The 14,666-nt window shown below is 36.8% G+C and overlaps 1 protein-coding gene across 2 annotated transcripts in view; it reads left to right on the top strand.

Annotated features, from left to right (window-relative positions):
* The window catches only part of PDLIM5 (PDZ and LIM domain 5), a 210,841-nt gene that overhangs the window by 152,053 nt on the left and 44,122 nt on the right, over window positions 1-14,666 (top strand). For both annotated transcript variants that reach the window (XM_068542458.1, XM_068542459.1), the window contains one exon: window positions 5,947-6,134. In XM_068542458.1, the coding sequence (XP_068398559.1) occupies window positions 5,947-6,134 (188 nt within the window). The remainder of the gene's footprint in view (window positions 1-5,946; window positions 6,135-14,666) is intronic.

The raw sequence follows: 14,666 nt of genomic DNA on the forward strand, positions 1-14,666 counted from the left end.
ATACCTGAAATTATTTTATATTTGTGGAATTGTGATTGTTAAATGAGCAGAAATATTACATTGTCAGGGCTAAGTCTGTACAGAGACAGGTTACTCACTACCCTTGGAATAAAAGGTTCCTTTGAGAACCTAATGGAATGCTCTAAACATTGATTGACATCAAGTGGAGATGGGATGGGGAGAAATGCTGATTATGAGAAAATACCCCCTGTCTCCGTTAGTGCCATGCTCATTCAGCTTTTAGCTTTATAGTCCAGTAAGTTATTTTGTTCTCCCTGTTTTAACAGAAAAAGAACAACATAAAAATCCCGGCATACCTTGTTTGATTGGAGAATTTTAATGGTTTTCATTTATCATTGTAAAACTGAGGACAGTTTTATAACTTTTTTGTATGTAGTTGTTACACGTAAGGCAATCTGTAAGCAGGAAAATTTACTCTAAAAGAAATGAATCCTAGATAGTTTTTCCTTCAAGTCAGGTGTCTTATTGTTTAAATAAACTTTCTGTTTTTGAAAAAAAGGTATGCTTGTATTTATGGACTAACTGAATATTTATCCATGCACCCACTTCTAGAGGAAGTGTTAGTAGTCATTTACATTACTTTTTATTAACAGCAATAGGCACAAACTAAATATGTTTCGATATTTGGGAAAGGAAAACTGTTCTCAACAAGGTAAGCTAGTTGGCATTCCGTAAAGCTGGAGTGCAGGGTTTCCTGAGGAGACCTTGCCACTTCACTGAGAAGAGTACCAAAAGAGCAGTTGGGTTAATGTCAGAGGTATTTTATCTCTGATGTTTGCTTTTGTATAACAGTAACCTTTAAAATTATAATAAAGTATAGTATAATACCAGAATTGTGTCTTTCCATTATAGTATATTTAACATGTTGAATTTTGATACAAAACGTCTAAGTTAAAGAGTTTTGCTTAGGAAAATACAAAAAATTTTCTTGTAAATAGGATTCTGGAACAAAGGAGACTCATGACTGCTCTATACATCTAGGTCCTTTCATAGAGTTCTGACAGGAGAATTCTGTTGAAATGAAAAGTTGTTTATAATTATGACCTTCCAGAAATACTCCTTTCCTACTACTTCAGAATCTATGTATATCAATTTTTATAAAACTTTAGCTAAAAACTGTGTAGTTTAAACACTGATAATTAAACCTGCAATGTACAGCTAGCTTTTTAAAAAAAATTAAATGTGTAATTAGAATAAAAGTTACCTCGAGATTATTCTTTTAACAGAGATTTTCCTTTGAAAATAGACTTGAAATTTCTGTTCCCAATCTGCAGCTGAAATTGATTTGTTGTAATAGTTAAACAAATGTGGGAAAAGAATGTAAACTCAAGATAAATCAGGTTGCTGACACTGAAAGTTAACTTCCCTTCGTTTTTCTTTTGTCCTCGTTAACTCAGTTTTGAAAAGAAGCCTTTGCTCTGTCAGTATGTTTTTCTCCATTTTCAGTTTTTTAAATATGAAACAGAATCTTTGGTATTCTTGAGATGGAAGTCATATTAATTTAACATTTTATTTCAGTGCTTGTTTATTTGGCAGACTAGTGAAAATAACCATATTTGATTGTTAGCTTCTGTGGTATTAGCCAACAGTATTTATGGATTTGCTCTGACTTCCTCACTAGAATCTTTCAGAAACCATTTTAATTTTGTTTAGAATTTAGGTATACCTTAAACAATTTAAATTTAGAAAAAAATATATATGAGTCATTACTTCAGAAATAAGATACCAATCTAATAAGTATTCATGACATATTATATTAATAAATTAGTCATCAATTTGAAATATTTTGCTGTTAGTGATTACTGATAACATTTTTTTCCCAAATATAAAATTACATAGCCAGTGGCTTTACTAATTTTTTAATCTTTAGTACACGATACCTAATGTTTATGTATTTTCTTTAAATAGTAGCTAACAGTTAAAAATTGGAAAAAAAGACATGGGATTTTTACAGACCTATACATCATATATTCCAATATGTGATTGTCTAGATAAAACCTAATATTTCATTCTTTTTATGGCTGAGTAATATTCCAATGTGTGTGTGTGTATGTATACACCACGTATTTTATCTATTCATCTGTCGATGGACACGTAGGTTTCTTCTATGTCTTGGCTATTGTAAATAGTGCTGCTGTGAACATTGGGGTGCACGTATCTTTAGAGTTTTCGTCTTTTCCAGATATATGCCTGGGAGTGGGATTGCTAGATCATATGGTAACTGTTTGTAGGAGCCTCCATACTGTTCTCCGTAGTGCCTGCTCCAATTTACATTCCTACCAACAGTGTAGGAGTGTTCCTAAAAGTAGTATTTTAATCTCATTTCACAAATGAGGAAATTTACCAAGTCTAAGTGACATATCAAGGTCACAATAAATGCACCAACCTCAAATAGTTTATAATGTAGTAGAGGAGACAAGATACATAAAGAAGTTACTATTAATTAAGAAAAACTGTGGCTATTACAAATTGAAATGTAGCTTTATGCCATGCAGTTAATATCTGCCATGCACTGAAGCAAGGAGTGTCTTTACTTCTAGAAGATTGAGTGATTAAATAAAATATGTTAATTTCTTAGCACAGTACACAATGCATGATGGGTATTATTGTGCTACTACTCCTATTGCTAATTATGGGTAAGATTTGGACAGGTGCAGAGGGAGAGTGGGGGGAGCACCTTCCATGTAGAGCCTGGAAAAGATGTAGAGTTGTGGACAGAGAGGAGCTATGGCAAGAATATAGTTTGTGTAGCAAAGTGGTAGGAGATACGACTGAACAGATAGATTGTAGCTCTATCTTAGAAGGCTTCAAATGTCAGGCTGACGTGTAACTTAGTCCTCCACTCTCTAAATGGTTAGATCTGGTCTACAGCATCTCCACCTTTTGTTAAGTGCCTTCTGGAAACAAACCTCTCATGGAAAGTGTTGTTTCCTTTGGATGATTTTTCATATTAGGAAGTACTTCCTTTTATTGAACCTAGTCTATCTCGCCATAGATTCCACTCAACCTTCAGCAAACAGAGCGTAGCAATATAGAGTGAATCCACATGTCAGATATTTGAGCATTAGTCTTATGCTTCTTCTGAGTTTCTTTCATACCATGGGCCAATTAACCAGTTCCCTCAACCTAACTTCACCAGGCTTGGCATTGATTTCCTGTTGTCCTGGTCACTTTCTTCTAAGTAAGTTGGCAACTCTCCTGTAATTAAATTTTAACTATTTCAGGTTATTACACATTAAATGATGATTTGGGTTTTATTATTATTTTCAGATTATGTGTTTCATCTGTAAATTCTAGTATTGCTTGGTCATAAATTCTCTTTTCAGAATTGTGGCTATATGGATTATTAGTTGTTTTTTTTTTCAAATCCTCATGAGTAATTAACCCTAGAATTAAAATGGTCTATACTTCTCTATTACTTTCAAAAATAATTTGTTTGTAATGTGTAAAAATAGTGAAAATAAGTCTTTATTATTTGAATACATTAATTATCTTTTTCATATGTTAAGCTCATATTCTGTGTCCTAGAGTATGGTTAAGTACTTTGTACATAAATATCTTAATTAAGTCCCTGGAATTCTTATGAGCAAAGCATTATCCCCATTTAAAGTTTAGGTAACTGAGGCTTAGAGAAGTAAAATAATCTGTCCCTCACAAATCTTTTATAAGGACTAACCAAAACATTTAAACCCTGTTTCTATTAATATTATTTAGTGTGTCATCATTACTGATAATTGTGTTCAGCACTCCCATTAAGTAAGCCGTCTTTCACTTTTTATTTATGATAAAAATTATTAAAGTGCTTAATTTTTTCATAGTATAGTATGTTTTAACATCATCAGATGTGAGTTTTTCATTAAACTGATTAGAAATGTTGGAAGAAGGTGATGTCTCTACTACACCTGAATTTGAGAGGACAGTAATAGGGAACAATATTTCAAGAAAGTTAACATAGCTCTAACATAATTTTTCAGAACTATTTAGTGTCAGAGGTGCCCAGAACCCACCCCAAGGTGTGATGACTCACTAGAGGACTTGACAGAACTTAGTCCATCGTAGTACTCGTGACTGAGAGTTATTACGGTGAAAGAATACAAAGCAGAATCAGCAAGGAGAAAGGTGCATAGGACCAAGTCCAGAAGAAAGGAGGCTCAAGTTTCCAAAAGTCCTCTCCCAGTGAGGTCATACAGGATGTGTGGATTCCTAGAGCAGTGAGTTATGAGAAGACATGCAAAGTGTTCTCTACCAGAGAAGCTCTTTAGAAACTAAGTACCTAAGACATATTTAATTGGGGCTTGTCATGTAGGCACGTTGTGCCTTGTTCATACCAAAACGCCAGACTCTCAGAAGGAAAGCAGGTGTTTAGGATAAACCACATTGTTGATATAGTTTAGGCACAATGAGCCACTGTTTATCTTTTGGAAAGACTTTTATATGACCGTAGGGAACTGTTTACCAGCCAAGTTGCCAAAAGCCAGTCAAAGGGCAACCTTGCAGCAAGCCTTCCTGCAGCCTCAGGCCTGCTCTGTTAGGTGTTACCCAGGGTTCAAGAGGCATTGGGAAAATTAGGTAATCTTGGTCATTTGGTAGTAGAGTGGGCATGATTGCATTTGAAATTGCCTTGAAATTTCAACCTGACAGTATAATTAAGGGTATTTATTTTACTAAAGTCATTTATATAGTATCCTGTCTTTATTGATCTATTCCTCTATAGCTGTCGATTTCAGGTATTGAAGGAACTGAGTTTCTGTGCATGGAATTTTTAGCAAGCGGCGGCTAAATTTCTCTTGAAAAGTTAGTAGGATGTGTGTATTATTGTTGTTACTATTATTATACTTCACTTGAGAGAAACTTACAGTATTGCATCATTCCAAAGAGCGTATTTTATTATTTGAACTACCTAAAATTATTTTTTTTGAAATGATGATATATAAGTATAAATAACAAATGACTGGGATAATAAAAGCCATATGATCTTCTAAATCAAACTGGAACCACCTGTTTCACCCGTTAAGCAAATAGCTCAGATTGAAAGAAGACAATGGCAGACTTGTTTCTTGTTTTCCTGTAATCCTGAACACAGAACACTGGATGTTGCGTTAGGCGGTGGATGTTGTCTTTTGTTCACCACTGTGTAACACAATGTCTGGAACATAGTAGGTGCTTAAGTATTTATTGCATGAATGAGTGACTGAGTGTGTGAGTGAAAAGAGCGACTGGTAAGACGTCAGGGAAACTTGGTTCATAAAATACTAGAAGGATGTGGAAAAGAGGAAAACAGCATCTGTGCCGTCTCATAGAAATTATCAGGGAGTCTCCAGTAATTAATTGTTTTAATCTAGATGACCCTTTTGAAACATTGAGATAGAGGAAATTAGCTTCTTATTTAAAAGGATTGGCTGTATAAGTTTTTCAGTGCTGAATTTCTCACGGTAGAACTTTTTAAAGAGAATTTCCAAAGCATTGAAAGAACTGCAGTCTGACTCCTTTCCTTCCCTTTTTCTTTTTTTCTGTTTTAAAAAAAGGCAGCCCCTCAGTCATGGTATTAGAGTTTTTCTTTTTAAAATAACAGTTAATTAGTTTTTTTTTTAACATCTTTATTGGAGTATAATTGCTTTACAATGGTGTGTTAGTTTCTGCTTTATAACAAAGTGAATCAGTTATACATATGTTCCCATATCTCTTCCCTCTTGCATCTCCCTCCCTCCCACCCTCCCTATCCCACCCCTCTAGGTGGTCACAAAGCACCGAGCTGATCTCCCTGTGCTATGCGGCTGCTTCCCACTAGCTATCTGTTTTACGTTTGGTAGTGTATATATGTATTTTTGTTTTCCTTAGAGATTTAATAAATTGAGGAAAGAACGAATCATTGCTGAGTTAGATCGCTACCGCGTCACCAAAAATGTTTCCTTCTTTTCTCTGCAGCAGCGCCCAGGAGCCCTCCCAGCCGCCAGCCGCCTCCGCAGCTGCAGCCGGGAGCACGCCCGAGGGGCCGGGAAGCCCAGGCTCGGCCAGACCAGGGGTGGCCGGGCTCACCACTGCTGCAGCCTTCAAGCCTCTAGGGTCCACCGGCGGCATCAAGTCACCAAGCTGGCAACGGCCCAACCAAGCAGGTACTAAGCCCAAGAAATCTCTTGCTTTTTGCCTTTAAGTGTAATTATGAAAATGTGTTCTGGGACATATGATAGAATTCACTGGTGAAACCCATTCTCAACTAAGATTTACAAAGGACTGGGAAGAGTAGGTACAGCTATTTTCCTCTCTGAAGTGTCTCATAAACATTCTCTGTGTGTGTTTGACACAATTGCCACTTGCTATTTATAATTATAGAATTGAGAGCGTTTCCTGGTTTCCTAGATTACCCAGGAGGCATGGGTTCAATTGTAAATTTGGGGTCTTATTAACAAACTATGTTGTTGGAAGGTTAGCCTTGGAAATACAACATTTTAGTTTTGATCATGTATACAAAATAACAACAGAAGCACTTGTTGCAGTCAAACAGTTATTGAAGAAAGGTCTTTTACTTCCTGTCCTTGGGCTCCATCTAGAAACCTGAGTTTTCATTCACTTCTACAGATAAATAGCTTTAAATGAAGTCACTTAACCATGACCCTCAGTTTTCTTTTCTTTTTTTTTTTTTCATTTATTTTATTTATTTATTTTTGGCTGTGTGGGGTCTTCATTGCTGCACGCGTGGGCTTTGTCTAGTTACGGTGAGCGGGGGCTACTCTTCATTGCGGTGCGCAGGCTTCTCACTGCCGTGGCTTCTCTTGTTGTGGAGCACGGGCTCTAGGCGTGAGGGCTTCAGTAGTTGTGGCTCGCAGGCTCAGTAGTTGTGGCGCACAGGCTGAGTTGCTCCGCGGCATGTGGGATCTTCCCGGACCAGAGATCAAATCCGTGTCCCCTGCATTGGCAGGAGGATTCTTAACCACTGCACCACCAGGGAAGCCCGACCCTCAGTTTTCTGATTTGCAAAATGGAAGGAGACTAAATGCTTCTCCCAACATGAATGAAGGTTATGGTTATAGGATGAAAGTACCTCTCCTAAGAGGAAGATGGGGCTATACTTAAATGTCGCTGATCCCACCCTCAGTCTTACCTCTTTACACTCTCCCTGAATGATCTGTCACCCAGGTTCCTTTTACTACCCGGCCACTGATAATTTACATTCCTCTCTCTCCTGATCTCCGTACCCTCAGACTTGTTGACCTCCTTACTGTTTCCAGGTGGCACCTCAAATGCAGTGTGTCTGAAAATATCGTACCTGTCTCTGGAGATGTCACAGTCACCCAGGCGCCAAAGCTAGAATGGAAGCTTGAGAGTCCCGCCTCCACCCCCATGTTCTCACAGTAACTAATACCTAATGATTCCACATCTTAGTATTTCTCAAATTTCTTTTCTCCTCTTTGTGGTCACAGCCATTGGCTTGGTTCGGGCCCTGGTCTTTACAAACAGCTCCTAACTAATTTCCCCATCTCCTTCTCACCCTGTCAGTCTGTCCTCCTTACTGCAAGTGACCTTCTAAAGCTCTCACTTGCCCGTGTCACTCTCCTGCTTCAAGTGCTGGCCTGTTTCCCCCTCCTTCACTAATCATTAAGACCTTTTCCACTCTGACCCCTGCTAACTTTTCAAGCTCATTTCCTGCTGCTCCCAATTTATTATCTGTGCTGTGGTTTTAGTAGAGTATCTTCAGTTACTGAGACATGCCATGCTACCCTGCTTTTGAAAGTTCTGGTTCCTCTGCAAAGAAGGAACTTTTTTAACCTAATCCCCTATATATTTCTAGTCTTCCCTCATCAGTTTTGGGATGAGTATTGATTGAATACACAAGGGGCTGCTTTGAAAAATATGATAGCTTTAAAAATAGGTCATTTATTATTTTAAAAAAATTTTTTTATTTTGCTTATTTTTGGCAGCATTGGGTCTTTGTTGCTGCGCCCGGGCAGTGAGCGGGGCTACTCTTTGTTGCGGTGCGTGGGCTTCTCATTGCAGTGGCTTCTCTTGTTGCAGAGCGCAGGCTCTAGGCGCGCGGGCTTCAGTAGTTGCAGCACGCGGGCTCAGTAGTTGTGGCTCACGGGCTTAGTTGCTCCGTGTCACGTGGGATCTTCCTGGACCAAGGATCGAACCCGTGTCCCCTGCATTGGCGGGTGGATTCTTAACCACTGTGCCACCAGGGAAACCCGGTCATTTATTATTTAAGAACATTTTTTTTTTACAGTTCACGAGAGTGGAAAAAGTGAACTTGTAATTAATTAGGAATCCATCTTTGTATTTTCCATAGCATTTAAATACATTAACACTAACTTCACTTATTGTAAATTATCTTTAAGAAATCATGAATTTTTTATATAGTTAAAATTTATTTCCTAGTGTCATTTTGTGTATTCTTGAATTACCATTACTAATTTTGCAAAGAAGCTCAAAGCTTTGTGCTGTGGGAGAAAGAGGAAAGGCTACTGTATATGATCTAGACTATTTTAAAGAAAAGGCTATTTTATTACTTTTGAAAACTTAAACTATTTAGGCTAATATCATTAGCCTCTGAAATTTCTGGACTATTAATTGACCTAGCAAGACCTGTCCTCTTGGAAAAAATGCTGACACCTTAGCCCCACACATTTTTAATTATTTCCATTTACTTAAAGCTTATCTATGTCGATGGAGAGTTGCTGTAATTATTTTGTATGTGATTAGAATACTGAAAGCAACTTCCATTAAAAAAATTTTTGGTATGGTAATTGGAAGGGAACAGGAGAATGTTTCCTAAAAGAGCAAGGAAAAGGCTAAATTTCAGAGGTAGACACTGAAGGGAGGCTACAAAGTATATGTACTGTGAAGGACAGAAAGTATATGTAGTGCCTTTGGAAATTCAGAAACTATGGACAGAAGACCACTCTGCCTATTACTAGAGTAAAAAGAAAAAATTCCGGTTGACGTGGAACTCCTGGAGGATACACTACAGCAAAATTACCACAAGAGGGCGATCGAATCCTTCTTTCTCTCAGTCTAATTTAATAATCAAAGCAGGCAAAAAACTATAATCATGATTCACATGGTTAGTATTTAAAATATTAATCTTTTTACAGAAGGTATAGCTGAATCTAATTTGAGCAAAACTATAACAGGATAGAAAATTATGCATTATATAACGTAAAGCATTAATTATTATTGAAAGAAAATGCCTTGCCATTGTGAAGTTTTAGTTGAATTACATCATGATGCTTAGCTCAAATCAGAAAATATTTGCAGAATTCCTGCTGTTTATCTTGCTCTGGGTGCTACAAACTGACACTTAGTTTATGTTATGTAAAACTTACTTATTTTATGCTATTTTGTAAAAATTGTAAAATAAATACAAAATTCCCAGTCACTCAAGTTCTTTTATTCTACTCTACCTAACAGTATACCATATTTCAAAAAAACCCAAAACAAAACAACACCCCAGAATCTACTCTTAGTCCTTGATAAATAGTTTCAAGGGCTTCCTAATGCAAATGAGAAAAGTTCTTTTGATTCAGAAGGTGGTAACTGTCACATGATGGGTTCTTATGTTCTTCACAACTCACCCGTGAAAAGGACAGTTCCGACCAAAGGGTGCAAAAGCTACAAAGGCAAGTCACTGCACTAGTGCTAAGCAGGTGGCATTGCTTCTCTCACATTGAGAACTTCAGGTGTCTTTCTCTTGATAATTCACAGCTGTGCTCTAGTGTGGGTAAAGAAGGAGGAAAAAAAAAGATTTTTTATTCCCCCCACCCTCATACCGTCACCCAAGAGTGCCTATCACTAATGATGTCATTTTATTTCATTTATTTATTTTTAAGGCATTTCTTTCTTTTTAAAAATTTATTTATTTAATTTATTTATTTTTGGCTGTGTTGTGTCTTCGTTACTGCGTGCGGGCTTTCTCTAGTTGTGGCGAGTGGGGGCTTCTCTCGTTGCGGAGCGCAGGCTCGAGGCGTGCGGGCTTCAGTAGTTGCAGCACATGGGCTCCGTAGTTGTGGCGCAAGGCTTAGTTGCTCCGCGGCATGTGGGATCTTCCCAGATCCAGGGATCGAACCCGTGTCCCCTGCATTGGCAGGCGGATTCTCAACCAGTGTGCCACCAGGGAAACCCCACTAATAATGTCATTTTAAAGTAATTCCTACAGTTGAGTGGGAAGGATGGGATTAGAATCACTAAAATGCAGTCTGTGGCCTGCTTAGTTGATTATGAAACAGTTTAATGGATCATAACCAGTATTTTCATTAAAAAATGAAATTGAATAGAAAATATGAGAATATTCTACTATATGAAGTATCTTAACATATTAAGGGTAGGTATCATGTTATGAAAATGTGGCTTTAGATTATATATATGTATATAAGTGTATATCTATACACACGTACAAACATATATTTTAGATCAGCAGGTAAAATGAACAGCAGGTAAAGGGTATTTCTTATTGTTTTTTATAGTTAGGAAAAAGTTTGAAAGTCACTTACTTAAGTAAGTATTTTAGTCATACTTTTGTCTATTTGGGATGATTAATTTAGTTTTGAAATGATAACAGAAAAAAAAAAAAAAAGACTGCATTGAAGGGGCTAATTGAAATTTCAAGACCTACTAGTGTATTCTGAACCTGTCGAGGTTTCTATTACCTCCATTGAAATTCTGACTTTAAATCTTAGACCATTTCACTTGTGGTGTACTATAACCTGTGTATCCAGAAGTCTTTCAAGAAGACAGTAACGTAATACCAGTTGGTAAATAGGAACTAGGTGTGTATGTAACAGCATTATGGTTTAGACTGGATCCTTTTGTTTTTCTCGGGCATATAGTTTTCATGTACACCACCACATATGCACAAGCTTGCCAGTGAGTGACAAAGAGAGAAATATTTTAAGATGTAAAGCGTTAAAAAGTTCAAAGTCTACATGAAAGTAGCAAGATACAAAAGAAATGAGAATCCACGCTTGAGTTTTTAAGTAAGCTAGCAATACTACTGCCTACTTGCCCTGTGTTTTGGTAATACGTCCATAATTCAGATGCAGTAGTCCCTTTAGAAGTGTTTACTTGTTTACTTGATCTAGAAAAATACATAAAAGGTGAGATTCTTCTTGATATTTTTCAGAATTGAGGATTTGTACTTTTTTATACTAATATTTTAATTCACTATATTTGTATGTCTAATAGGTTTTTTAATACTCAAAACCTTCATATTATATACAATAAGTGGTTAGATAGATATTCTTAAAAAGTTCATAAATTTAATCATATAAGTTTAAAAATATGTTCCTGTGTTTATGTAGGTGCCCTAATTTGCTATGTAATATTTTTTTTAGATTCTGTTTAGGTTATAGGTACCAGGTTAGGTAAATTTAATTCATTTGACACAAGTATATATATAAAATATTACTATCTTAACAAATATAGTCAGATGTTTTTTCACAAATCCAGTCTTAAAGTTCTGAAGGACTATATGTTTGATGCACATCAGTTTTCTAACTTTAGTTTAATTATATAAACTAAATGAGAATGACCAATTCATTAGAATATAAGCAGTGCTTTGCTAGATCAGGCCTACTGTTTTTTTTTTTTTCATTTTTATTTTTATTTTTTTAACCTTTTATTTATTTTTATTTTTTATTTTTTTTAACATGTTTATTGGAGTATAATTGCTTTACAATGGTGTGTTTTTCTGCTTTATAACAAAGTGAATCAGCTATACATATACATATATCCCCATATCTCTTCCCTCTTGCATCTCCCTCCCTCCCACCCTCCCTATCCCACCCCTCTAGGTGGTCACAAAGCACTGAGCTGATCTCCCTGTGCTATGCGGCTGCTTCCCACTAGCTATCTATTTTACATGTGGTACTGTATATATGTCCATGCCACTCTCTCACTTTGTCACATCTTACCCTTCCCCCTCCCCGAGTCCTCAAGTCCATTCTGTAGTAGGTCTGCGTCTCTATTCCCATCCTGCCCCAGGTTCTTCATGACCTTTTTTTTTTTTTTTACATTGCTTATACATGTGTTAGCATGCGGTATTTATTTTTCTCTTTCTGACTTACTTCACTCTGTATGACAGACTCTAGGTCCATCCACCTCACTACAAATAACTCAATTTCGTTTCTCTTTATGACTGAGTAATATTCCATTGTATATATGTGCCACATCTTCTTTATCCATCCATCTGTCGATGGACACTTATGTTGCTTCCATGTCCTGGCTATTGTAAATAGAGCTGCAATGAACATTGTGGTACAAGACTCTTTTTGAATTATGGTTTTCTGAGGGTATATGCCCAATAGTTGGATTGCTGGGTCATATGGTAGTTCTATTTTTAATTTTTAAGGAACCTCCTTAATGTTCTCCATAGTGGCTGTATCAATTTACACTCCCACCAACAGTGCAAGAGGGTTCCCTTTTCTCCACACCCTCTCCAGCATTTATTGTTTGTAGATTTTTTGATGATGGCCATTCTGACCGGTGTGAGATGATATCTCATTGTAGTTTTGATTTGCATTTCTCTAATGATTAATGATGTTGAGCATTCTTTCATGTGTTTGTTGGCAATCTGTATATCTTCTTTGGAGAAATGTCTGTTTAGGTCTTCTGCCCTTTTTTGGATTGGGTTGTTTGTTTTTTTGATATTGAGCTGCATGAGTTGCTTGTATGTTTTGGAGATTAATCCTTTGTCAGTTGCTTCATTTGCAAATATTTTCTCCCATTCTGAGGGTTGTCTTTTCGTCTTGTTTACGGTTTCCTTTGCTGTGCAAAAGCTTTTAAGTTTCATTGGGTCCCATTTGTTTGTTTATTTATTTATTTATTAACATCTTTATTAGAGTATAATTGCTTTACAATGGTGTGTCAGTTTCTGCTTTATAACAAAGTGAATCGGTTATACATATACATAAGTCCCCATATCTCTTCCCTCTTGCATCTCCCTCCCTCCCACCCTTCCTATCCCACCCCTCTAGGTGGTCACAAAGCACTGAGCTGATCTCCCTGTGCTATGCGGCTGCTTCCCACTAGCTATCTATTTTACATCTGGTAGTGTATATATGTCCATGCCACTCTCTCACTTTGTCACATCTTACCCTTCCCCCTCCCCGAGTCCTCAAGTCCATTCTGTAGTAGGTCTGCATCTTTTTTCCCGTCTTGCCCCTAGGTTCTTCTGACCATTTTCTTTCCTTTTTTTTTAGATTCCATATATATGTGTTAGCATACAGTATTTGTTCTTCTCTTTCTGACTTACTTCACTCTGTATGACAGTCTCTAGGTCCATCCACCTCACTACAAATAACTCAATTTTGTTTCTTTTTATCGCTGAGTAATATTCCATTCTTTATATGTGCCACATCTTCTTTACCTATTCATCTTTCAGTGGACACTTAGGTTGCTTCCATGTCCTGGCTATTGTAAATAGAGCTGCAATGAACATTGTGGTACGTGACTCTTTTTGAATTATGGTTTTCTCAGGGTATATGCCCCTTAGTGGGATTACTGGGTTGTATGGTAGTTCTATTTTTAGTTTTTTAAGGAACCTCCATACTGTTTTGCATAGTGGCTGTATCAATTTACATTCCCACCAACAGTGTAAGAGGGTTCCCTTTTCTCCATACCCTCTCCAGCATTTACTGTTTGTAGATTTTTTGATGATGGCCATTCTGACCGGTGTGAGATGATACCTCATTGTAGTTTTGATTTGCATTTCTCTAATGATTAATGATGTTGAGCATTCTTTCATGTGTTTGTTGGCAATCTGTATATCTTCTTTGGAGAAATGTCTATTTAGGTCTTCTGCCCATTTTTGGATTGGGTTGTTTGGTTTTTTGATATTGAGCTGCATGAGTTGCTTGTATGTTTTGGAGATTAATCCTTTGTCAGCTGCTTCATTTGCAAATATTTTCTCCCATTCTGAGGGTTGTCTTTTTGTCTTGTTTATGGTTTCCTTTGCTGTGCAAAAGCTTTTAAGTTTCATTAGGTCCCATTTATTTATTTTTGTTTTTATTTCCATTTCTCTAGGAGGTGGGTCAAAAAGGATCTTGCTGTGATTTATGTCATAGAGTGTTCTGCCTATGTTTTCCTCTAAGAGTTTGATAGTGTCTGGCCTTACATTTAGGTCTTTAATCCATATTCAGTTTATTTTTGTGTATGGTGTTAGGGAGTGTTCTAATGTCATTCTTTTACATGTAGCTGTCCAGTTTTCCCAGCACCACTTATTGAAGAGGCTGTCTTTTCTCCATTGTATATTCTTGCCTGCTTTATCAAAGATAAGGTGACCATATGTGCATGGGTTTATCTCTGTGCTTTCTATCCTGTTCCATTGATCTATATTTCTGTTTTTGTGCCAGTATCATACTGTCTTGATTACTGTAACTTTGTAGTAGTCTGAAGTCCAGGAGCCTGATTCCTCCAGCTCCGTTTTTCTTTCTGAAGATCACTTTGGCTATTCGGGGTCTTGTGTTTCCATACAAATTGTGAAATTTTTTGTTCTAGTTCTGTGAAGAATGTCAGTTGTAGTTTGATAGGGAGCATTGAGTCTGTAGATTGCTTTGGGTAGTATAGTCATTTTCACAGTGTTGAATCTTCCAATCTAAGAACATGGTCTATCTCTCCATCTATTTGTATCATCTTTAATTTCTTTCATCAGTGTCTTA

The sequence above is a fragment of the Eschrichtius robustus genome, chromosome 4, assembly GCF_028021215.1.
Source record: "Eschrichtius robustus isolate mEscRob2 chromosome 4, mEscRob2.pri, whole genome shotgun sequence".
Lineage (NCBI taxonomy): Eukaryota > Metazoa > Chordata > Mammalia > Artiodactyla > Eschrichtiidae > Eschrichtius > Eschrichtius robustus.